Consider the following 25,508-nt stretch of genomic DNA (forward strand, 5'->3'; position numbering starts at 1 on the left):
GTCTACCAAAATGTAAATTACACTTTCTGAAGTAGGCCTCTTCTAGATTATCATCTGTGTCATTCATTTCTTCCAAGTTAGCATCATGTGCCATTGCCCTCTTGTACCTAACTCTATCACATCTATGGAAGAGCTTTATTTCCATATTTAGGTTTGTTGCAACAAATTTGGCTTCATTCCACATGCATTTCCAGTTGTTTCAAAGTTTTGTCAGCTCTGTGACGAGAGTTTCTATGTTTGCTACTTCATCATTCAATGTGGCATCCTTAGCTTGGATGACATTGCAAATATCAATGCTAGCTAATATTTCGTACCACACGGCTAACATTAACACACAGTCAAAAGATTTCACATATATTAAGACTCCATGAACTTCATTTCTTGTCTTGGCAGTCAAATTTAGTTCTAGATCTTCCAGTAGTGCTAATTTCTCTAGTGTTGCAAGTGAACATAGTAGTAGGTTTCATCTGTGCTAAAAAAAAGTGTTTTTAATTAGTGTTTAGGTGCTTTTTATTAAAAATTGTACTGCATTTTTTCAGTTTGGATACAAGTATTCTTCAGCAGTGGTGGTGGTGTTGAATTTTTTTGCTGTTTATATTGTGTTTTGCTACTTATTTGTTCGTACTGCTTCTGAAAATGGCATCCATAAAGAAACCTATGTCAGAGGTATGGATGGCGTCTGTACAAAAGAATGGCTCTGCCTTGGATTTTTCACAGTGGATGCATTGCGAAAATTGCTATGCACCAAAAAATGTGAAAGATTTGTGGATTGTTTGAGTAAAAGAGAAGAAGAGGGAGGAAAGTATTAATGTATATGAAAGTGCCTTGATAGATTAGAGTGAGTAGAAATGGGAGCAAACGTCAGGACCATAGCAGAAGAGCTTAGGTAAGAGTTAGTGTGAAAATGAAAAGCAAAATGAAACATCTAAAGAAGAGATTGGCTAATGAGAAGGAGGAAGTAAGTATTATGAAGAGAGAGTCTAAGGATAGTCGTATGAGGACTTGATCATTAGAGGTGTGATTATTAATAATGTGCACAAAACATGCTTTCCTGGTGGAACAATGAAGCAAATAACTGATGCGTTGCAGAAAAGGAATCAAAATTAGTGGTAGCTGTGTGCACAAATGATTTAGTTGGAGAGAAAAAGAATGTTCATAGAGATTTGAGGAAGTTGTTGCAACAAGTAAAGAAGAATAGTGTTGTTGGGAAAGTTGTAGGTGTGTTGCCCAGATATGACAACAGTGAATTGAGGAGAGCAAAGATAATGAACAGCAAGATGCTGAGTTGTGTGAGGCAAAGGGGGCTCAATTTGAAAATTTGTGGAGTAAATTTGAAGGGAAGTTGGAATGGTGTAAAGCTAATTACATTTGAATGGGTTTGCTGTTAGGCATTTAGAAAGTCTATTGTTTTATGAGAAGGCACAGGGTCAAGAAGTTAATGTAGTAAATGATCAGAGTCTACTTGTGAAGCAGGATAGCAACTGTTATGTTTGTACTGTTATGTTTGTACAGACACAGGAACTGTTATGTTTGTACACAATGTAAGGAGTATTCAAAACAAGAGAGCTGAGTTCAGTGTATTGATTCAGTCAGTATGCCCAAAGATGATTGGAATAAATGAAACTTGGTTGTCTGAGGAGGATGTGATATTGGGAATAAAAATAGAAGGATATATAATTTTCCAGAAGGATACAAATATGAAAAGAGGAGAGGGAGTGCTGTTAATGATTACTGAGGAATTGAGTCTGTAAAGTGTGGAAGTTGATAGTGCATGCACAGATTATGAATCTTTATGGTGTAAAGTTGAAATAAATAGGTTAAGTATATCTGACTGGTTGCTGTTATAAGCCAGAGAATACCAATTGTGAAATGTTTTGGCAACTTGGTTGGGCATGTAAAAAGAAGGTGATCCTGATGGGAAACCTTAATTACTTTAATATGGAAGGGGAGCCTCCATAGCTCAGTCAGTATAGACGAAGCCCTCTGGTTGGAAAGCCCTGGGTTCAATTACCATTATGAGGCTTTATCTGTTCTCTTTCGATGAAAGGTGAGTTAGCCAGTCTCATATGGAGGGGTTTCCACCCAGAAACTCAGTTTTTTGTCCCACAGCAAACTGTGAGTGATGGTTGACACTAGACTGAAGTTTAGAGGGCATATTGCTAGTGTTGCAGAGGCTGCACATCATAGTGCTGCTATGATAAGAAGTACTCTAACATGTAGGGATAAGGAAGTCATTGTGCCACTGTATAAAGCACTGGTCAGACCACATTTAGACTATTGTGGTCAAATCTAGTCACCTGGTTTTCAATGTGATGTGAAGACACTGGAAAAGGTCCAGAGGCAAGTGACTAAGACAATTTTATCAGATTAATCCAGAGGATTATAAAAAGAGTAGAAGGTGAGAGGAGAAGAACCAGAGGTCACCCCTGGAAGTTATGTAAAAGTGTGGTGAAGAGGGGGTGTGAGGTGTAGAATTTTTACATGGAGAATTGGCAGTGAATGGAATGCATTACCAGAATGTGTTGTTAATGCAAGGAGTGGTAAGGATTTTATGATTCTATATGATGAATATGTTGTCAGTTGAATGGACCTCCTACATTGAGTCTGCTGACTCCATGGAGGGTATAATAATAATATCAATAATTTAATGCCAGACAAGTGAGCTGCAAAAGGCTTTATACATTCAATACAATCTAACCATCTTGTTCTCCTCAAGGTATGTCTGAAACAACCAATACAGTTTTGTAGTAATTCTCACTGCTTATGAGTGGAACTGAACAGGTGGTACACAGTTTGAACTGTCCTGAAAAAAGGTTATTGCTTCAGGCATGCATTCAGCTGCATTATTTCCGCATAAGTTGAGCGTGTGACAACTGAAAGGTGAAAGAATTGCTGTTGAGCATTGTTCTTTTATTTTTGCTTGTGCACCATTGCATGTATTTTCCAGCCATATTTGCCCCATTATTGTAGGCTTGAGCTCTACAATCACTGAGAGGATATAATCAACAAACTTGAGAAATCTTTCTTGAATCTCATGCCATATTTCTTTTAAAAGTGCATACCTCAAAAGAAATTTTGCTTGTTAATATGCAAAGAATTTGGTGTGGAATCTACTCTAACTGCAAAGTACAAGATTTGAGCATTCTGCAATAGAGCATTCTGCATTTGAGCATTCACAATATTCATTGTGTGAGTCAGGGGACAGATAATGAAGTTGAAACCGCTCACTCCTTTACTGTGACTTCCCTACAATTAGTACATATTCCTGAAGGATTGACTCCCACCTGGAGAGCAGTTCAATGAGTCCTAAAAAGTTTCCATTGTTTGAATCACCAATTCGATGCATGAACTAATAAATGCTAAACCATCTTCTCCCAAGAAGAGTACAACGTTGATGATGTGCTTTAAAAGTTTGAACCATTTCACAGCTAAAAACTAAGGGATATATAAATTTGAACCTCTAAACCTAAGCTATTTGAGTTTTGCTTATTACCATTATATAAATAATCAAGTAACTTGTAATGGTTTAAGTAAAACCCACCTATACATTACGACCATCAATACACACTGATGAATAAACTGTTAGACCAGCATTGGCACATTTTTTTTTTAAATGTAGCAGACTTAATAAACCAAAAAAGTACCAAATAAAAACTATTTCAGGTAAGCTGGTAGCTCTGTATATGCTATGTATATGCACATACATGTATCGAATTACAAATGAAACTTTGAACAAATAGTTTTGCTTTGAACAAATAGAATTGCTGTTGAGCATTGTTCTTTTATTTTTGCTTGTGCACCATTGTATGTATTTTCCAGCCATATTTGCCCCATTATTGTAGGTAAGCTGGTAGGTAGGGTGGGGAACAGGAGATGTTTAGGCAGTTGAATGAATTACTTTTTTTCAGTAGAGTTTGAACACCAGATTTGGTACTATTACCATGTGTTATGACTATTTCTGTACTTTAGTAATCAAAATTGTGCAAAATCTCATACATTTGTACTAAATGTGGCAATGCTGTGTTAGATTGTGTCATAAAACGGTACTGAAGCAGTTGCCATAGTAATATAGAAAAAAATGGAAAAGTAGTGGGGAAGGAATGCTGGTGAGCATTCAAGGAACAGAGTAAGAGGTGTGATGTATGGAGACTCGATGATCTGTGGTGTGCAAGATAGGATGCCAGAGGTGTGTTTGCCTGGAGGGATGATAGAAAATGTGGGGTGAAATTAAGAGGGGTGAAAGGATGGATGAAAGGAATGACTTAAGAGGCAATGTAAATAGGGCAGCAAGAGATCTGAGATTCTTGCTTGAGGTTGTGCAAAAGAAAACGCAGAGAGGAAAGATTGTGTGTGTGTGTGTGTGTGTGTGTGTGTGTGTGTGTGTGTTGTCCAGGTATGATAGTCACGAGCTGAGCAGAAGAGCACTAATACTGAATAGCATAATAGCCAGAATGTGTCAGAAGAGAGGATTGAAATATGTGGATGCTTGGAGGACATTTGAGGACAGAAGGGAACTGTATGCGAGAGACCGCTTGTATTTAAATGAGGAAGGACGAAGACATCTGGAGAGATTGCTGTTTTCTGAATGAGTCAGTGTGTTAATGCAGGGAAAGTAGAATTCCCAGGGAGAATGGTAGCAGTGGTGGCCTCTTGTGGGAATGAGTACTCAGGGGAAGGGGGACAACATCAGGTAACACTGAGGCCAGTGGGGTCGAGAGAGGACAATGATAGATATAGAAGCAGTGACATTTTTATGCTTTATACTAATGCCAGGAGTATCCGAAATAAAGGAGATGAGTTGGTGGTGTTGATAGCATCAGCTTGGCCAAAGATTATTGGGATCTCTGAGATGTGGTTGACGGAGGATGATATAATAACAGGAATTGAAGTAGTAAGGGATAGCATTTTTAGGCAGGATAGGAAAGGGAAAACGTGGTGGTGGAGTACTGCTTATGATAAGTGATGACTTATGTCCTCTAAGAGTGGAGGCTTTGGAAGGCAGTGACACTAATAGTTTTGAAAGCATATGATGTAAGGTAGAAGTGGCTAAGACAGGATATTTAGTGGAGTGTTGCTACAAACCAGGGAGCACAGAGGGTGGGGAGCAGGAGATGTTTAGGCAGTTGAGCTTGGCAAGTGCAAGAAGAATGATTGTTATGGGAGATTTTAACTGCAGCAGTATAAGCTGGGAAGAGGAAAATGCATGTAGTAATAAGGGGATGGAATTTCTAGAATTCTTGAGGGATAAATGTCTTAGGCAACATGTAATAGGGGAACAAGAGGTTCAAGAGTTTTAGATTTGGTCATAGCATCAGAATAGCTGATAATATGTGAGATGACATTTCTCCCACCAGTTGGAGAGAGTGACCATGTAGTTTTGACTTGGAAGATGAATAGACTTGTAGGTGTATCAAAGAAAAGGGAACGCATGTGGAGTTATAAGGCAGGTGATTATAATAGTCTTAGGTATCAACTAAGGGCAGTTCCATGGAAGACAGAATTGGAAGGCAAGGATTAGTGCATGGGAAATTGTGAAGGAATATTTGTTATCAACAATACTAAGCTGTATTCTACGAGTGAAGAAGTGAACACAATTTGGTGTAAAGTGGATGACAAACGATACCAAACAGGAACTGCAGATGAAAAAGAGATTATGGAAGAGATATAAGAGAGTGGTGGAGGGCAGATACATGAAGAATATAAGACACAGGCAAGGAGAGTGACCAATATGGTTAGAAAGGCAATATTGAAATATGAGAAGAGATTGGCACTAAGATCCACAGAAAATCCTAGGGATTTTTTTAGCTATGTGGTCAGTAGGAGGAGAAATGACTGTGGAAGAATGACATGTGGGATAAAAATGGGAACAGAGTGACTGATGCAGAGGACATAGTGGAGTTGTTCAATAAACACTTTATTGGAGTATTTCATCCTGGAGAAAGTTTTAATACTATACCAGAGGGATAGGGCAGGTTAAGGGTTTAGAGGTGAGTGTGTTCCAAACAGTGAGTACTCTGGATACCAGTAAAGCTGTGGGACTGGATGGTATTTCACCACGGGTTTTGAGAGAATGTGCTAAAGAACTGACAGCTCCGTTGACCTGGCTTTTGAATAAAAGTCTGGCTGTGGGAAGGTAAGATATTGCTGCTGCTGCACAAGGGTGGTAGCAGACTGGAAGTGTCTAATTATAGGCCAGATTGTGTGTCATCAGTAGTTGTTAAGGTCTTGGAGAAATTAGTGAGGGACTATATACAAGATTGGGCAGATGAGGGTAAGGTTATCTATGAGAATCAACATGGATTTGTTAAGGGGTGCTCTTGCTTTAGTAATATGATTGCCTTTTATAATAAAGTGACAAGAGCAGTTGATGAGGGAAAGGCATATACTGCCATTTGTTTTGGATTTTGCAAAGCCGTTTGACAGGGTGGCACATGATAAGCTGATATTTAAGTTGCAGCACATGGGTTTAAATGTTGGTTTAGTCAAATGGATTCAGGATTGGCTATCTGATAGGTATCAGAGTTGTGTATGGTGGGGCAATATCAAGGAAGCAGAAGGTTACAAGTTGGGTTCCAAGGGTTCAATACAGGGACCTGTATTATTCAACCTTTATATCAATGACATGACTAGACAGATGGGCAAATGAACAGGAGTATCGATTTAATGCAGCAAAATGTAAAGTCTTGAAGTTTGGGATCCATCGATGGGAGGATGCATACTCGATTGGAGGAGCTGTACTGGAGGAAGTAAGGGAGACAAGAGATCTGGGGGTGATGATTGATAGTAAACTGAAATTCAGGGAGCATATTGCAATGGTGGTGAAGGTAATCCAGAGGATTGCTGCAATACTGAGAAGGATGCTGACCTGCAGAGATAAATGCAGGTCAGCGTCCTGCATTTATCTCTGCATTTATAAATACAATGGAATGCAGAGATTAGCATTCCATTGTATAAAACCTGATCAGACCATACTTAGACTATTGTTCTCAAATTTGGTCTGCAGGATTTGAAGAGGATAAATTAACTGTCTAAAGGGTACAGAGGCAGAAAACAAAGATGGTTTCAGGACTGTACAATGTCAGTAACGAGGATCGACTGAGGGAATGTGGACTGCAGAGTTTGGTGGATAGAAGAAGGAGAGGTCATATGATCAAGACTTTTAAACTGTTGAGAGGCAGTTACATGGTAGACATTGGGGAGTTCTTTCACTTGGTGGAAAGGCGGGAAGGCACGATGACAAGGAGCCATCCCTGGAAGTTACGAAAGGAAACTCTGAGCACGAGGGTGAGGAGTGGTTTCTTTGGGTGTAGGGGTAGTTGAACCATGGAATGCATTGCCTGAGAGAGTGGTTAGAGCAAGAATGGTTAATGAGTTCAAGGAGCAGTATGATAAACTTTGTGTTTCCTAAGAATGACTTCCCACAATGAGTCTTTTCACTCCACAGAGGCCTGGATAATAATAATAATAATAATAATATGAAGCCACTTATCCATTTAAGGGTTAAATCATACTGTGCTATGATGAAAATAAATAATATGGATCACATGGATCATAATGAAGAAATGTATCAAAAGGAAAGGAAAATAAAAGGAAGAAATATATTATATGTGGTTACAATGTTTCTCTACTTGAAGGTATAATCAAAAGCATGAATAAGAGTGTTGCGTTTGTATACACTGGTGTCGAAAACCTTAGGCCAAACACTATTTCTGAACATTACAACTGCAAATTCAGATAAATCTGCTTGTGGCAATTTGTATAACTGACTATTTCGAGTAGAAAGCTGGTACACATTCCAATTTTCAAATCATGTGCAAAGGATTCACGTAGTAGCACTCAACAGGATAAAAGACTGTTAAAGCAAATTGTATTTGAAGGAAGTTCTTTTCACGAAGGAATAAAGTTGCGAACTTGAATGTCTTGTAATGTCTCAAAAATATCATCTAGATCATTTCATGCAGGGAACAATTAGTGTAAAGCTTGAAGAAGGCTTCAGAATTACTGATATTGCCAGAGAGTAGTTTGGAATCTCATATAGCATTGCATTCAGGCTTTATTCAGACCAATGAAATGTGTTCCAGATATTTGCCAAGAGGTCACCCTTACTTCCATGAAGACAGATTTTTGGTTATAACAACAAAATGTAATTGACGGACCATGGCAGGTCAGCTTGCAAGTTGGCTCCATTCAAGCACAGGTATGCAGATATTGCAACAAACTGTGGCAAGATGTCTGTGAAAAGTAGACCTATACATCCAAAGGACTGTAGTCCACATCCCTTTATCCACAGTTCATTGTGGTTTATGTTCCTTATGAGGAAAGAATGGAGGAGCATGGATTACAAAATTTTGACAGGCAGGGATGAAGAGATGTAACAGAAACATGCATAGGGCAGTCCATATGTTTTAGGACTTGATTTGTTGTGCACACAGTACCAGAGCAATCTGTCAACAAATGTGCTAAGTAATACCAACTAAGTTAGGCTAGTTTACATTCAGTAGTGTGCAAGTTGTGATGTGTAAAATTTTTTTTCTTTGTGCATCTTAGATCTTAGATATGAAAAGTGAACAACTTTTTGACACACAGGAAATCTAGTAATGGTACAAAAGGCATATGTAAATGAGGCTATGAACTGATCTAATGTCTTCATATTGCATTCCTGATTTTGTTGCAGAAGGGAGGCAGTCCTATCCCACTGTCATTGAGCTAGTGAAGAATGATCACTGAATCACATCCGAAGCATTTCAACATTCAAGTACAACCTTCTTTGCATTCTGAGTGAAGATTTGGGAAAGAAGAATGGAGAAGAAGAAGTTGTGTATTTCCCACATGCTTTGACAGCTGAGCACAGAGAAGATTGAGTCGTGTCTTGTCAGGAATAAAGGCAGGAATTATCGTGATGGCAGATCATTACTGGAAATGAGAATTGGTGTTTCGCCTACAATTCCAAAACAAAGCAACAAGGTTCTGAATTCGTTGGTGAGACATCTCCCAAAATTGAAAAAATTGAGATTCAAAAGGTCATGTATTAAAATGATGTTGATATATATATATATATTTTTTTTTTTTACTCTCAAAGCACTTGGTGCACAAAGAATTAATACTGGAGGGGAGAACAGTGAATGCAAAATTTTATAAAGAAGTTATGGATAATTTTCTGAAATGCATTCAAATCGTTCATCCTGCCAAATTCGTTCACAAGATTTTTTTTTTCTGTTGCATGATAACATGCTTGCTCATAAAGATAAAAATGTGCATTACTTTTTGATAAACAAAAGCGTTCCCCCCTCCCTCCCATATTCACTAGATTTATCCCCTCTGGACTATTTTCTGTCCCCCAAGTTGAAAATGAATCAAAAGGACACAAATTTGTGGATGTTCCAGTCAAAAAAGTTGTAACCTATGAATTAAAGACAATCAAACAAGCAAAATTTTCTGTCTCTCTCTCTCTCTGAAAGCTGTATGACTGCATTAAAACTTTGAGTCCTATCGATGTAAATATACATCAATTGCATGTGAACCCGGAATCCCATTGATGTATATTTACATCTCTAAATTAAAAATTCCAAAAATAATAATATATGCTTGATATTCATAATCAGACTGTATTGTAGTTAAATTTGAACCTTCAGCTTCATTATCCATGAGGATGGTTGACTTTTATCAATAAAAAAGGGAATTTATATTAGTATATAAAGACAAAGAGCATGTCAAAATGAATGTCAGGAGACAGCTTGGAAAGATAAAGGAGAATAGTGTGACAGGAAGGGTAGTCAGTGTGTTGCCTAGCTATGATTGTGGTGAAATGAGGCGGAGAGCAAGGATTATGAATGATATTCTGGCTGAAATGTGTGAGGAGATGGGAGTACAGTTTGTTAATGTGTGGAATGAGTTTGAGGGACGAAGTGAGCTGTATGGGAGCGATGGACTGCATTTGAGTCGGTATGGTGTGAGTCGCTTGGAGAGACTGCTGCTGGAAAGTGGAGAAGTGAATAGAGAGAATGAATCAGATCGAGAGGGGAATGATGTGGTAGAGCAGGAGAGTAAGACAGGAGAGATTGAAGAAGTGGAAATGAATGGGGAAGTGAGTGGTATGAGTATAGAAAATGAGAGAATGGGTGTGCAAGAGGAGCAGGGAAATGGGGAGGCTCAGGGTGGACAGGGATACACAGCGTGAGAAAGGTGGATGCTCCAAGAGGAGGTGAGAGCATGTGTAGGCAGGAAAGTAATGGGATGATCAGGGATTAAAAGGAAACAAATGGAATTGCAAAGGGTTCTAAAACGAAGAAGCAGAAAGGGAAATGGTCCCAGTCCAGCATGGAGAGATCACATCGAGTGAGTGGTATCAGTTGAACTAGCTGTAGATCCAGAAATGAGTTATTGTGTTTGTATACCAATGCTAGAGTATAAGAAACAAGGCGGATGAAATGGTTGCACTAATTGCATCTGTGCACCCAGAGATTGTCGGAATAAGTGAGACATGGTTAGATGAGGATGACATCCTGACAGGAATAGAGATGGAAAGGTATGATGTGTTTCGTGAGGATAGAAGGGGTAAAAAGGGAGGGGGAGTGCTATTGATGATAGAGAAAGAGTTATGTCCATACAAGGTAGGATGCAAGAGGGAAATGGGGCCAGTGGTTTTGAGGCAGTATGGTGTGAGATAGAGGTGAATAGAATCAAATATTTGGTGGGATGTTGTTATAGACCTGGTAATGTGGATGGTGGTGATAGTTAAATGTATAGTCAAATATGCCAAGCAAATAAGAAAAGGGTGATCATTATGGGTGATTTTAATTATGACAATATAGACTGGAATGAAGAGATAGCAACTGGAAGTAAAGAAAATGAGTTTCTTGAGTTTTTGAGGGATAACTACCTCAGACAGTATGTAACAGAGGGCACAAGAGGATTAAGGGTCTTGGATTTGGTCATCTCATCGGAGGATGTAATTATCAATGAGGTATCAAATCATCCACCAATTGGTGAAAGTGACCATGAGGTGATTACTTGGCTGGTTGCCAGCAGTGCAAGGACCCCTGTGAAAAAAGGGTATATGTGGAACTACAAGGGGGGGAGGGTGATTATGAAGAGCTCAGGAGACAGCTTGCATGTGTAGCATGGAATGAGGAGTTAGCTGGAAAAGAGATCAATGCAGCTTGGGGGATTTTCAAAAAATACTTAGTAGATGCAATGTCTAAATGTATACCATGGGTGAGAAGGTTAAATAAGGTAGGTGTGAGATGGATGAATAAAGAGATTAAGCATGCAATACAGAGAAAAAGGGCATTGTGGAGGCAGCATAAGAGAAGTGGAAGTAACCAATTTCATGAGGTCTACAAAGACCAGGCAAGGAGGGTGACTTGGTTGGTGAGAGTAGCTAAAGAGAGGTACGAACAGCAGTTAGCTAATGAAGCCAAAAAGAATCCTAGGGAGTTCTTTCGATATCTAGCCAGCAAAAGAAAGAATGATTATGGAAGGATGACATTAATTGGAGGAAATGGTATAAAGACATCTGTTGCAGAATGTTTGGTGGAGATACTTAATGAGCAGTTCATAAAGATTTCTCAATCTTGTGAATGTGACTTCATGGAGAGATTAAGAACAGTTGATGATGGGGAGGAGAGACTGACTGTAAGTGAGCAAGAGGTGTTTGGGGAGTTGAGTAAACTAGATGTAAATAAGGCTGTGGGACTTGTTAATATATCACCGCGTATTCTGAAGGAATGTGCCAGAGAGTTGACACCTGCCTTGACATATTTTTTTAATACAAGTCTTGCACTTGGTCAAGTCCCTAAAGAGTGAAAGGAGGGCAAAATTGTGCCAATTCATAAAGGAGGTGATCGAACTCGAGCATTAAACTATAGGCCTATCCATGTGTCAGGTGTTGTGGTTAAGTTGTTGGAGGAGCTTGTGAGAACTAGGATCCAGAGTTGGGTTGACAACAATGGTATAATCTTTGATGGACAGCATGGATTTGCTAAAGGGAGGTCGTGTTTTAGTAATCTACTTACTTATTACAATAAAGTGACTGCTTCCTTGGACAGAGGAGAAGGATACACAGTAATATACTTGGATTTCGCAAAAGCTTTTGATAGAGAACCTCATGATAAGTTGACAGTCAAACTAAAGCAGATGGGGTTGGATATTAGATTAGTGCATTGGATTGGAGACTGGCTATCTGATAGGTATCAACAAGTTGTGTATGGGGGTGCAATATCCAGGAAAAGGAAAGTCACTAGTGGAGTGCCTCAGGGATCTGTTTTAGGGCCATTACTATTTAACTTGTATATTAATGATATTGGCGAAGATTTGGATGGAGATATTCAGTTGTTTGCAGATGATGCAAAGTTGGGACGAACCATAAAGAGTAGTGAAGATGTTGTGGCCTTGCAAGAAGACTTGAATAAATTGAGTGATTGGGCAAGCAAATGGGGATTTGAGTTCAATGTTGCAAAAGGTAAGATTTTAAAATTTGGAAAACAAAGATGGGATGCAGAATTTATGCTTGGTGAGAATATATTGTTGGAAGTAGAGGAAATAAAAGATCTGGGGGTGATAGTGGATAAGGATCTAAAATTTAGGGGACACATCGCCAAATTGTGAAGGCAACACAAAGACTTCTGGGAATGATGCAGAAGACACTGACGTGTAGAAGTAGGGAGATTCTTGTTCCATTGTATAAGGTTTTGATTAGGCCACACATGGACTATTGTGCCCAGATTTGGTCACCTGGTTTTCAGAAGGATGAAGAGATGTTGGAAAGGGTCCAAAGGCGACTGACTAAGGTAGTTTCTGACCTCTGGAATGTCGAGTATGAGGAAAGATTGAAAAGATGTAATTTGCAGAGTCTAGTGGAGAGAAGGAAGAGGGGAGATATGATAGAGACCTACAAGTTGGTAAGGGGTTGTTATAGGATCAATGGTGGAGAAGTTCTACAGAGAATAGTGGGAGATCAGGGGAGAACCAGAGGTCATCCCTGGAAACTGTATAAAGAGGGTGTGAGTAGGGGAGTGAGAGGCAGGTTTTTTTCTTGCAGAGTTGTGAGTGATTGGAATGCCTTGCCTGAGAGTGTGGTGTCTGCAAGGAGTTTGAATATGTTTAAGACGCGGTATGATGAGATGTGTGTGAGATAAAAGGACCTCCTAGATGAGTCTTTGACTCCATGAGGTCTTATTTAATAATAATAATAATAATATCGTAACGCCTGCCCATCGGTTGCGTCACACATAAAACAGTCCATATTTCATTATTTTACAACATATTTCTAGTAATTTTTGTGTTCTAATCATCTGCATTCTGAACATTCATATTGCAATTTTTATTTGTGTAATATGCCTTGCATTTCAAAAACTGAATGGCCTAATTCAATAATTTACCACTCAACTTTTGTGGCCAATAGAGGATAATTATAGTGATGTAAACCCTTATATAAAATGATATTTTCATCATAACAATAACACACATAAATTTTATTTATAATTTTCATTACTTATGTAACATCTAAGCAATATTTTGACTGAATTTGTTGAATTTTGAACACTAAAGAAGTAAATATAAGTAGAAACTAATAAAAAAATTAACTTTTTATTTTTTTGAAAAACATTGATTTTTTGCAACCCGTTTCTGGAATGCCATACCACATGTATAACTAAAGACAAAAAATAATTATTTGGATATTCCATAGAAATACTGCAGCAATTTTTTAAATAGAGCTAAAAATGGTCAGGCCATAGGGTTCTTTAAGTCCCAATAGGTCTAGGACTCAAAGTGTTAAAGCCTGTATAGATGCCAATGGATCGCATTGCGAATAACAAAATATATTTCATCTTCCTCTCGTGTGTTTTTGATTTTTTATAATTTTTGTCCTATAATTTATGGAGTACACTGTGTATCAGTTACTAAAAAGATTTTACGGAATTGATGCAGAAGAAATTTTCAATATGTGATAATAAGGGAAAGAACAGGGAGTCTCCACTGGAAAGTATGTAATAGTGTGGATAGCATAGCCATGAAATTATTATCAGTATGTGAAACTTTCAAGAAGTCCAAGGATTCATAGCAGAAGGACACTCTACACCAAACAACCCACTATCTACATTACTTAAGCTTCCATCTATGCACTATGCCATTCTTCCCACCAATAGTATTTTTATCTGTTAACTGCTTGTGTTCACTGGCTGATTTCTCTGTATGCAGAAAGAAAAACTTGAATTTCTGGAAGAAAAACCCTGCTACATCCACATGAGATAGGCTGACACCTTCAATTGAAAAAGGCTCATACAGGGATCTGTGTTTGATTCTTGACATGATGAGAATCAAACAGTTTTCTTTTGAGCTGAAGGGAACAATGTCCCACTGTTCTTCCAAGTGCACTACAGTGGCTTTTTTTTTTTTTTTTTAATAGTGGTGAATAAGTTGCTAGAGGTGGTTTGAGAGTGTGCTTTGTTAGTGGATAAGTTCAAGAAGAGGTATGATAGCTATTGTGGACATAATGGTTACTGCAGGACTTTCAATGTAAGTTTTCAGGCTCTATGGAGATGCTCATATAATAATGATATGTTCATCTTTGAAATCAATAGTATTAATCATATTACAAATATCTATTTACCTGTTTCAGGCTGAAGGTTCATTAAATGGCTCCACATTTCTCTTGCAGCATCACTATAATAACCAATCTCTGCATTTGAATGAAGGCCAAAGACTTTAGGTGAATTTGCCAGGGGAAGAGATTCTATAGCATCTATGGAAGAAGGAGAAAAATGTCGTTTCATGCTAATTTTCAAATGCATGAAAATATGTTTGTAATATTTAAAGGCATTCAAATTATGATTTTTTTAAATAATTCATAAAGAATATTATGGCTAGACAAGTTTCTCAGATTGTGGTGATAAAATATAACAATACGAGGCTACATCTCTAAAGTCTTCTCTTACCTTCAAAGTAGTCTCTTCAGCGATGTGTACAACAATTCCAGCAACTTTTTTCTCTCTCTCTAGAAGAATGCCTCAATGTTTTGAGATACAATTAGATTTTGCCTTTTCCTTAATTAAACTGACAACTTGAATCATATTTATTTCAGAAGAATCCTCAATCAATGGAACAGAAAGAAGCTTCTAGGAGACATGTGGATTATGATGATTGTGAAATGCTCAATAGACAAAGCAGGAGACAAACCAGACCTTTGTCTTAGTGAAGAAGCCAATTCTCAATGAACCAGTTTGCCACTCTTCTGGATGTTTTCTGTTTCTATCTTACAAATGTTTTGAATCATAGCTTAAAGTTGTGTCCGCACAATACATTGCAGGAAAATTCATTGTGTAGAAAATTGTGGGAAATTGGAAATCCTATTGTCATATCATTCCCATATTTGAAACAGAAAGAAATATTTTATGTATTATTTATTATTTTGATTATATTTAGCGTTCTGAAATTTTTTTATTCCATATAAAGTTATTAATATTCTTTCTTACTTAGATACTACAGGCTCTCTAGATGGAATTTTAATTTTTACAAAACTGGGATAGGGTGCTTAGGGAGAAAGGGCACCATATTTAAGAATGATAGTTATTTCCAACTAATATTTATAGTTAATGATTTATATATTCCTATTATTTCTGTTAACTATTCTAGTTAAAATGGTTATTAGGGAGAATAAAATATTTAAGAATAGTTAGGGACAAAGGGAGCAATATTTAAGAATATTTATTCTTCTAACCATTCATTATTTTTCTGTTCTGCACATTTATTGTATGCCCACACTTTGTAGAACTGACCTTGGCTTTGTGCCAAGAAGAGTCAATTCATGCTGAAGGGAGAAAGAAATAAAGGATGCATGATTGGCTACCAACATGCGATGTCATGTGCTTTATACATAAATTTTCCAACTGTTGTACAAGCAAAATAGTTACCACTTTAAGAACTAGAATTTTCATAAAAGAAAAGCTAATTTTCAGACTTACAATAATAAACAATCATCTCACGAAACGCATTGATTACCCTAATATCGGAATGGATTCTCCTTCTTTTGACATGCGCAGAAATGTGGAAAGGTCTCACATCTGTGCGCATACAGTAGCCATCCATCTAGGTGTGATATATTTTTTTTAACTGAACTAATTCAGAAGGTGATGTGTTTCAGTTATTGAGTATAACTGTATTTTGAAAATCACTGCACTTTTCCTGCATAGTAAAGATATCTTGTACGCTGCTATCATTTGCAGAGCTAATTTAAGATCATAGGTGTACTTTTATAATTTTCTTTATTATAATTAATATTAAATAAAATTATAATAAAATTAAATAAATCCTATCATCATTATGTAAATTATGTAATTATGTAAATTATGTAATTATGTAAATTATGTAATAGACTATTCACTTCCACTTCATTCACCACAATTCCCATATAAGCTGTTGGTTCTTCCATTTCTGCAATGTCACAACCTTATAGAGTAGGTTGCCTCCCTCAATGAGTCGTTTGACTCCCTGGAGGTGTCATGTAATAATAATAATAATGCTTTTTGTACTTCTAGGCTTATCCTCCACCAGTTAGTGATAATATAAATCAGGCAGACCATTCTTTCTTCAGCAAAATCACCAGTCCATGTACTACTTTTGGACATACTGATCTGGCCACATTCAATGTTCCAGAGATGTTCTGTTCAGGTGAGATTGGAAATCTGTGCTGACCAGTCAAGTTTTTCCACACATATTCTCATCAAACCATGTTGCAGTTGCAAATATGTAATATGATGTTTTTTTGTCATGTTGAAAGAGATACATTCCTGTCTTGTAACTGCCATAATGTAGGTGGCATTGCATTGTTAAAAGTTTTGTATATCCAACAGAATTAATCTTTCTAGGCTACAACCAAAGGTGTGAGTCAATGCCAACATAAATGGTTTCTGATGATTACCCACTCCAACCAGTAAATATTACTGTTGAAATGGCATGCTTGGACATAATGAATTTCGTAAGGGTGTAGCATGATATGTGACTTGTAGTTATGCATTACTCTAGTGTAGCCTTCACTGTTGATTGTCATGGCTGATATTTAGATGTTCCCCCTTCCGCTGAGAATTTGCAACTCTTTACATAGTATTTTTACAAATAATGTGGATCCCCCCCCCACACACACACCCTATAGGCTGTTTAAATGACTGATTGATTTTTCCACACTAAATGTGGGGATTTCCATATGACCCTTCCAGACACTTTTCCCTTGGTGGGTATATTCTTGGGTCTTCCCGTGCATATCTTGGCTGAAATGGAATTCTTATGTATCCAGTGGTTGATAATGTTTCCATACAGGTAATTTTGAGCAATGCAGTCTTTAACATTATAGCAATATTAGCCCACTGATATAGCATCCTATGATGGCATCTTTATATAAGTCTGAAAGCTCTCTTACATACTACTGAGAGTAGAGGGATGTGCAGTAGACACTAAGGTATATTTGTCTGTCTTACACAGCAAGATTTAACTTACATAACAATAGGTGTGTGTGTGTGTGTGTTTATATATATATATATATATATCTACACATATGATGAGTCCTTGGAGGCGTCATGTAATAATAATAATAATTTATATATAGTCGAACTTAGTTATAATAAGAACCAGAGGATGGACAAACTTTCTTCGTTATAACCATTACTCACTATATCAATGATGAGTTATATCTAGCTCCTATGTTTTAAATTCTCAATCATTTGATAAAAAAGATATTCAATTAATTTTAATTAATTATTTATTATAATTACAATAATAATAAATTATAATAAATAAATAAGGGGTGCTTAAGGGTCAAAGCTGTATAACTGAGAGGAGACTTCCACATAGCCTTTAAAGGAATGCGGAGAACCGACCAGGGCTTCTGACCTAATGTCCAATCCTCACCTTCTCGTGGTGCACCCTGTTGGGTATCTACTTTGATACTGAACGAACGAGGATGGGCTGGCAATTTGGGATTTAGCAGACCAAATTGTATTCTTATTGGTTAAACCAAAATAAAAAATGATGGTACAACATGACAAAATTTCATGCCAGCTGGGGCGTCGCCCGGTTAAACAAGGCCCCCATTGTTTTTGCCAGGGAACCAGGGCGAACAACGAAAAGTCAGCTACTGGAACAAATCTGAAAACAAACCCCAACTCAACATCACCAGAGTTAAAGATCGGTACTATCAACGTAAGAAGCCTGAATGGCAAAGAAATGGAGCTAGCTGAGGAATTAGATAAGTACCAGATCGACATAATAGGGGTGACTGAAACAAAAAAGACCAAAACTGGTGAGATCTTTCTGAGCAATAAATACAAAATGTTATATTCAGGCAATGACAATCAAGGAAAAGAAGGAGTAGCCATAGTATTCAACACAAAATACGAGGCTAATCTTCTTGAATGGCAGTCAGTCTCAAGTAGAGTAATGTGGGCAAATATGAGAATGGGGAACTGGACAATGAGACTTATTTGTGCCTATGGTCCCACAGAAGGTTCTACTAAGGTAGAAGTGGAGGAATTTTTTGAGGCTCTAGAAAAAGCAACTGACACAATGAAAAAGGAAAAGTTGGTCCTTGTTGGGGATCTAAATAGTAGAGTAGGAAATGATTGTGAGACATACAAAAATATTTTGGGAAAATTTGGAGAAAAGAGCAAAGCTAATAATAATGGCAAATATCTGTTGGATTTCTGCTCAGGACATGGACTGGTTATTACTAACACCATGTTCCAACATAAAAATGTGCACAAATTCACATGGAGAGAAGAGGCTAGGAATAAGAAAAGTCTCATTGACTATGTTATTGTTGATAGTGATGTTTTCTCCCTGGTGCAGGACACCAGAGTGTACAGAGGATTTGAAATTGGAAGTGATCACTATTTAGTCTTGAGCAGGATAAAATTGAATTTCATATTGAAAAGAATAACATGTAAGAAAGTTTTAAAGTGAATAAAAGTTGAGCAGCTCTCAGATGTGAACTGTAGACTAAAATACAGAAATATTATTGAAAAGAAAATGAAAGAGTTTGAGAACAGGAATCAAACCCTGGAGATTCAGTGGCAAACTCTGAAGGAAACATTGATTGATTCTGGCAGAGAGGCATGTGGTGAGGTTGTGTGCAAGGATAAAAAAATCAGAACTCCCTGGTGGACACAGGAAGTTAAAGAGGCAGTGAAGGAAAAGAAGAAAGCATATCAAAAGTTCCTGGCAAATAAGTCAGCTTTTACTCTTACAGAATACAGAGACAAATGTAAGAAAGCTAAACAGTGTGTAAAACTAGCAAAACAAAAGTCATGGGAGGACTTTGGCAAGAATATAGAAAATAAATATCAAGAAGGTGGCAAAATATTCTGGAGGTTGTTGAAGAAGCTTAGGAATGGAGGAAAGAGTGCTGTAAAAGGAATTAGAGATGATAAAGGTGAAATGAAAACAGGAGAAAAAGATATTCTTGAAGTATGGAGTAATTACTTTGAAAAACTGCTAAATGAAACAAGCAGTGATTACAGCACAGTGATAAAAAACACTGACCAGGCATGCAGTCAGGAATACATATCCATACTTGAAGTAGAAAAAGCCATCAAAGGCTTGAAATGTGGAAAGGCAGCAGGAGTAGATGATATTCGACCAGAAATGCTGAAGTATGGTGGTATAAGAGTCTTACAGTGGCTGCACTGCATAGTTCAGAAAGCCTGGACAGAGGGACGAATTCCCGATGATTGGAGTAGAGCTCTCATAGTACCCATATATAAAAAGGGAAATAAAACTGCATGTGAGAATTACAGAGGTATTTCCCTACTGAGTGTTCCTGGCAAGATCTATGCAAGTATACTTGAGAAATGGTTGAGAAGAATTGTGGAAGAAAAGCTTGGTGAAGAACAAGCTGGATTCAGGCCAAATAGAGGCTGTCAAGATCAGATCTTCTCTTTACGACAAATAGTCGAGAAAGCATGGGAATATAACAAAGATCTGTATTTAAGTTTTGTCGATTTGGAAAAGGCATATGACAAGGTGCCAAGAGAGAAGCTATTCAATACGCTGCAGTTATATGGTGTCAATGGGGCATTATATCAAGCAATACTTAGTCTTTATTTGAGTTGTGAGTCAGCAGTTAGAATTGAAGGAAGTACAGGAAGATGGTTTAATGTTAAATCTGGTGTGAGACAAGGATGTACATTATCCCCTCTGTTATTCATTATCTATATGGATCACATTATGAAGGAATGTGGTATTAAACCTGATATCAAAATTGGAGATGTTAATGTCAGCTCTTTGCTTTATGCAGATGATGTTATACTTCTAAATAAATCCGCTACAAGTCTGCAAGATTCTCTGACTAAATTGAATAGCTGTTGTAATAGATATGGTATGAAGGTCAGCAATAAAAAGACAAAGACAATGAAAATAGGCAGAATCACTGAACATGTCAACTGTGTTGTGAATGGAGAGCCGGTGGAACAAGTAAAACATTTCAGCTACTTAGGCACAATTTTTACTGAAGATGGCAAACTAAATATAGAAATAGACAACAGAATCAGCAAAGCTGGTATCGTGGGAAGTCAATTGAATAAATTCATATGGAATAAGAAAGAAATTAGTCGGAACACTAAATTAGCTGTATACAAGACTGTGTTCAAACCAATTTTAACTTATGGATCTGAGAGCTGGGTCAGAAGTAAAACACTTGACCAAAGACTGGAGACCGCAGATATGAGAGTCCTGAGAAAGATTAGAGGCATGAACAGATGGCATCAATGGCAATATCATATTAAAAATGAGGATATTAGGAAAGAACTTGACATTGTCAGCATCCAGGAATGTGTTAACAGAGCTAATCTCAGATGGTATGGTCACTTAAATAGAATGGGAGAGGAAAGATTAGCAAAACAAGTGTTCTCTGCCAGGTTGGCAGGAAAACGACCCAGAGGAAGACCAAGATATAGGTGGATTGATACGGTACAAAGTGCCTTAGACGATAGAAATATAAGATCTGATAATGTTGGAGTCTTGACAAGTAACAGACTGATTTGGAGGAAAATTGTAGATAGGAAGTTAGTAATGATGTAATTTTTTCATGTAGTACTGTCATATCCTGTACACCCCTTGAGGGTACATGGCAGGAATTTGATGATGATGATGATGATGATTAATTCATATAAAAATAATATAATTACATATCCAAATATTATTTGTATGAATATGTTTGCATAACTACAATTCATTTAATATTAAGCACAATTTATTTTTCCATAATTTTAAAACCATACACTTAACACTAAACACAGTTTATTTCTCTGTAATTAAAAACAATACTAATTAATGAAAATTATTTCAATTAGTATTTTTATATGAATCTTTCCTGATTTCTGCCCAAACACTCATCATTTCATGAATGGCAAATTAATTTCAATCCATTAATTTCCCATTATTGGATCTGCAGATCGAGATTCTCCACTCATTTTGTATAAACAATGTTATGTCGGTTTTGAAATCAATTAAGTCACCCATTGTTACATACAAAATAGTCGCATACATATTGTTTAGTAAATTTTTTCCACCCAGCCTTCAAGATCGGACCATCTATTTGAGAATACAATACTTCTTTGTGTAGTGAAACATTGAAGCATGGCTCATTAACATTTGTAGATGAGACATTACACTTTCTAAATTTTTTTTTTGTTTTGGTTATGCTGTTTTCCAGTGCTGATATGAAACCATGTGGAACTTGAAGAACACAGTAGTGATACTGGTTTTGAGACCATTTGTTGAGAGGGGTGAAGTGAGCACTAAGATGATTCTGAAATGTTTATGCAGATGAGACTGGTGAGTGGTATTAACAATTAAAAATATTGACTGAAAACAAGAAATGATGTGTCAGTAAAGAAATTGAATTCCTTGAGCTACCTAGAAATAACTATTTTACACAAGTGCTTGATTTAAAAATATGAAACACTTGTTTAAGATAGTTATTTTCTAGGCAGGTACAAGCTTTACAGAACAAGAAAGATAGAGATGTGTTCATTTTAATAAATTATGGTGACTAGTACCATGTAAAGAATAATTACTTTAATTTCTCTATGTTTCAACCTTCCTATTATGGTCATCATCTGCAGTACACAGACACATACAGTTCAAACAGTATATAAAGTGGCACTAATCTGATCAGCTATTATTTTATTGATCTGATCTCTAGTGAAAATAGAGATCAGATCAATATATCAAAATAAAAACCCTACAAAGCTATTATTTTTAGATGGCCAGAGAATAATTCATATTATTTTCTAACATTTTAACTCAACAATATTAGTAGCTTAAATAGAATGGGAGAGGAAAGATTAGCAAAACAAGTGTTCTCTGCCAGGTTGGCAGGAAAACGACCCAGAGGAAGACCAAGATATAGGTGGATTGATACGGTACAAAGTGCCTTAGACGATAGAAATATAAGATCTGATAATGTTGGAGTCTTGACAAGTAACAGACTGATTTGGAGGAAAATTGTAGATAGGAAGTTAGTAATGATGTAATTTTTTCATGTAGTACTGTCATATCCTGTACACCCCTTGAGGGTACATGGCAGGAATTTGATGATGATGATGATGAATATTAGTAGCCTAATCAGTAATGTAGCAAGTGCTTGCTACATTAAAACTAAGATCCTGTTGTAATAGTCCTGATTATAATTTACAATGATATCTTAAACAAAAGGTTATGTTTGGTAGAATATGTGACATCTCATTCATGTTCTTGGAAATTTCTAGACCATCATCATTGAGGGCATTAGGGTGATTGATTAGAATTTCACATACCTCCTACATTTATGCTCATACCAAGTTTTGGTGTAATGTAATAAAGTACTTTTCCAGTAATTCTACACTGGTGTCCCAAATAAGGATGAGCACCATTTCTGAAGATTACACCTACAAGTTCAGAATAGTTATTTTCTATCTGAACTTGTAGGTTTGTGACAGTTAGTGTAACTGATGATTTTGAGTAGAAATCGAGTACACATTCAAATTTTCAAATTGTGCGCAAAGGGGTTCTGTGGTAGCATTTAACATGATAAAAAGGCTGATCTAAGCGAATTGTGTTTGAAGTTCTTTTCTTGAAGGATGTCTTGTAATGTCTCAAATAATGTCAAATAATGTCTTTGAGACATTATTTGACTAGATGTCTGTCTTTGAGACATAATTTTTTCCAAGGCCAGACAGTTATTGGAAGGCTTGAAGAAGGCCACAGAATTACCGATATTGCCGATTCCAACAGGCCAGAGTTTGGAATCTCACATAGCATTGTATCCGGGCTCTGGGCAGCATTTCAACCCAATGGAATATGTTTGAGATGCTTGCAAAGAGGTTGTCCTTGCTCTACAAGATTTTTGGTTAACTAGAGAATAATACATGTGCCACACATTTAAAATAATAAATTTTATTATGTAAATATTTTGTCTAATTGTACTGATGATGTCTTATGTATCATAAGACATCATCAGTACAATTTTCGAACAACAATAGGAATTGAATTAGAAAACAGTAGAGCACATGCTTAAATGGAATTCCTCTAGGTATATAGTCAGACATTAATGGATTAAAACTATTGAGCTAAAATTAAAATATATAAGAGATAAATTTATTTAATACAATTGAGGATAACAATTTCCCAAACTTCTAGAATAGTCAGGCAGTCATTACAATTGAGATTAGGTCTATGAAGTAGGGTTTCAGCATTTTTTTTATATAAATGTTCATGTTTATATATGGATCTATGTAGAAGCTTAGCATTTCGCCATTGGATCCTGTGGTTAGTGTTTTCAATTCCATGTTATGCAAGGCCAGACTTGTGAGGTTTGATAATAACGGATGTGGTCTATATGTTCAGAGATATATTTATTTACAGATCTTCCTGTTTGTCTATAGTTAGACAAGTTACACGAACATGGAACTTTGTATACACAGGTAGCATTATTGATGAAATTTTGTCTTTTGGAGAAAGGTAGCAGGTTATGAATTTGGCTGATGCATGTATAGGTAGCAATGAGTTGATATTTTTTTTCATAATTTTTGCCAAATATTCAGAGATGTCTTTAATATATGGTATAGGAGTACTGTGGGCTTCTTCTCATCTGGGTTGCTTTAGAGGAGAATAGCTGATTATTTTCTTCTTATTATTATTACACCCTCCATGGAGGCGACAAACTCATCGTGGGAGGTTCATTCAACTGACAACATATTTATCATATAGAATCTTAAAGTCCTTAACACTCTTTGCATTAACAACACATTCTGGTAATGCATTCCATTCACTGACAATTCTCCATGTAAAAAATCTGCTCCTCACACCCTTCTTCACCACACTTTTACATAACTTCCAGGAATGACCTCTGGTTCTTCCCCTCTCATCTTCTACTCTTTTTATAATCCCCTCTGGATTAATCTGATAAAATCCTCTCACTGACTTAAACATCTTATCATATCACCTCTCTTCCTCCTATCCACCAAACTCTGCAATCCACATCTCTTCAACCTCTCTCCATAGCCAGCATTCCAAACTCCTGATATTGTCTCAGTCACTCGTGTCTGGACCCCCTCCAATGTCTCCACATCACATTGAAAACTGGGTGACCAGACCTAAGCACAACAGTCCAAGTGTGGTCTGACCAGTGCCACTGTATACAGTGGCACAACCACTTCCTTATCCTTGCATATTACAGTACTTCTTACCATAGAAGCATTACGATGTGCAACTGTTGCAACCCTAGCAATATGCCCTCTAAACCTCAGTTTATTGTCAACCATCACTCCCAAATCTCTAATCTTATCTACTTCCTGCAGTATGGCACCATCAATATAGTGCAGAACCTTATATTTCTGCACTCCAAATTGTAACACCTTGCACTTATTGATATTAAAACTACAAACCCCACTCATTTGTTCAAGTAAAAAGTCTATTTAAATCTTCCTGAAGGGATTGATCATCAGCAAATAACTGAAGATCCCCAGTCAGTCCACATGATGTATCGTTTGCAAACAAGTTAAACAGCAGGAACCCAAGAACAGAGCCCTGGCATACGTCACTGGTCACCCTTCTTTTTTGAGACACTGCTCGATCATACACAACCTGCTGGTATCGTTCAGAGAGCCAATCTCTGATCCATCTAACCAATATACTATCTATTCCCATCCTCTGCAGCTTGTACACCAACTTATCATGTGGTAATCTATCAAATGCTTTTGAAAAGTCTAAGAATATCACTGTATATGATTCTCCCTTACCTAACACACTCGTCACCTTATCATAAAATGCAAGTAAATTACTGAAATAGGACCTATCCTTTACAAATCCATGCTGACCTTCATAAAGAATGCCATGTCTTTAACCCAATTCTGTATTCTATTCCTTATCAATCTCTCCAACATCATGACCACAACTGCAGTTATACAGACTGGCCTATAGTTGGAGACTTCTATCTTAGAACCATGCTTATGGAGTGGTACTATTTTGCCCTCTTTCCA

General features: G+C 36.9%; 1 protein-coding gene across 1 annotated transcript in view; it reads right to left on the reverse strand.

Annotated features, from left to right (window-relative positions):
• The window catches only part of Dhc98D (Dynein heavy chain at 89D), a 1,285,966-nt gene that overhangs the window by 85,366 nt on the left and 1,175,092 nt on the right, over window positions 1–25,508 (reverse strand). Inside the window, exon 61 of the mRNA XM_090406627.1 lies at window positions 14,612–14,743. Within this exon, the coding sequence (XP_090262753.1) occupies window positions 14,612–14,743 (132 nt within the window). The remainder of the gene's footprint in view (window positions 1–14,611; window positions 14,744–25,508) is intronic.

The sequence above is a fragment of the Typopeltis vanoorti genome, chromosome 16 (assembly GCF_054136105.1).
Source record: "Typopeltis vanoorti isolate ZY-2024b chromosome 16, IOZ_Tvanoo_1.0, whole genome shotgun sequence".
NCBI classification, from domain to species: Eukaryota; Metazoa; Arthropoda; class Arachnida; order Uropygi; family Thelyphonidae; genus Typopeltis; species Typopeltis vanoorti.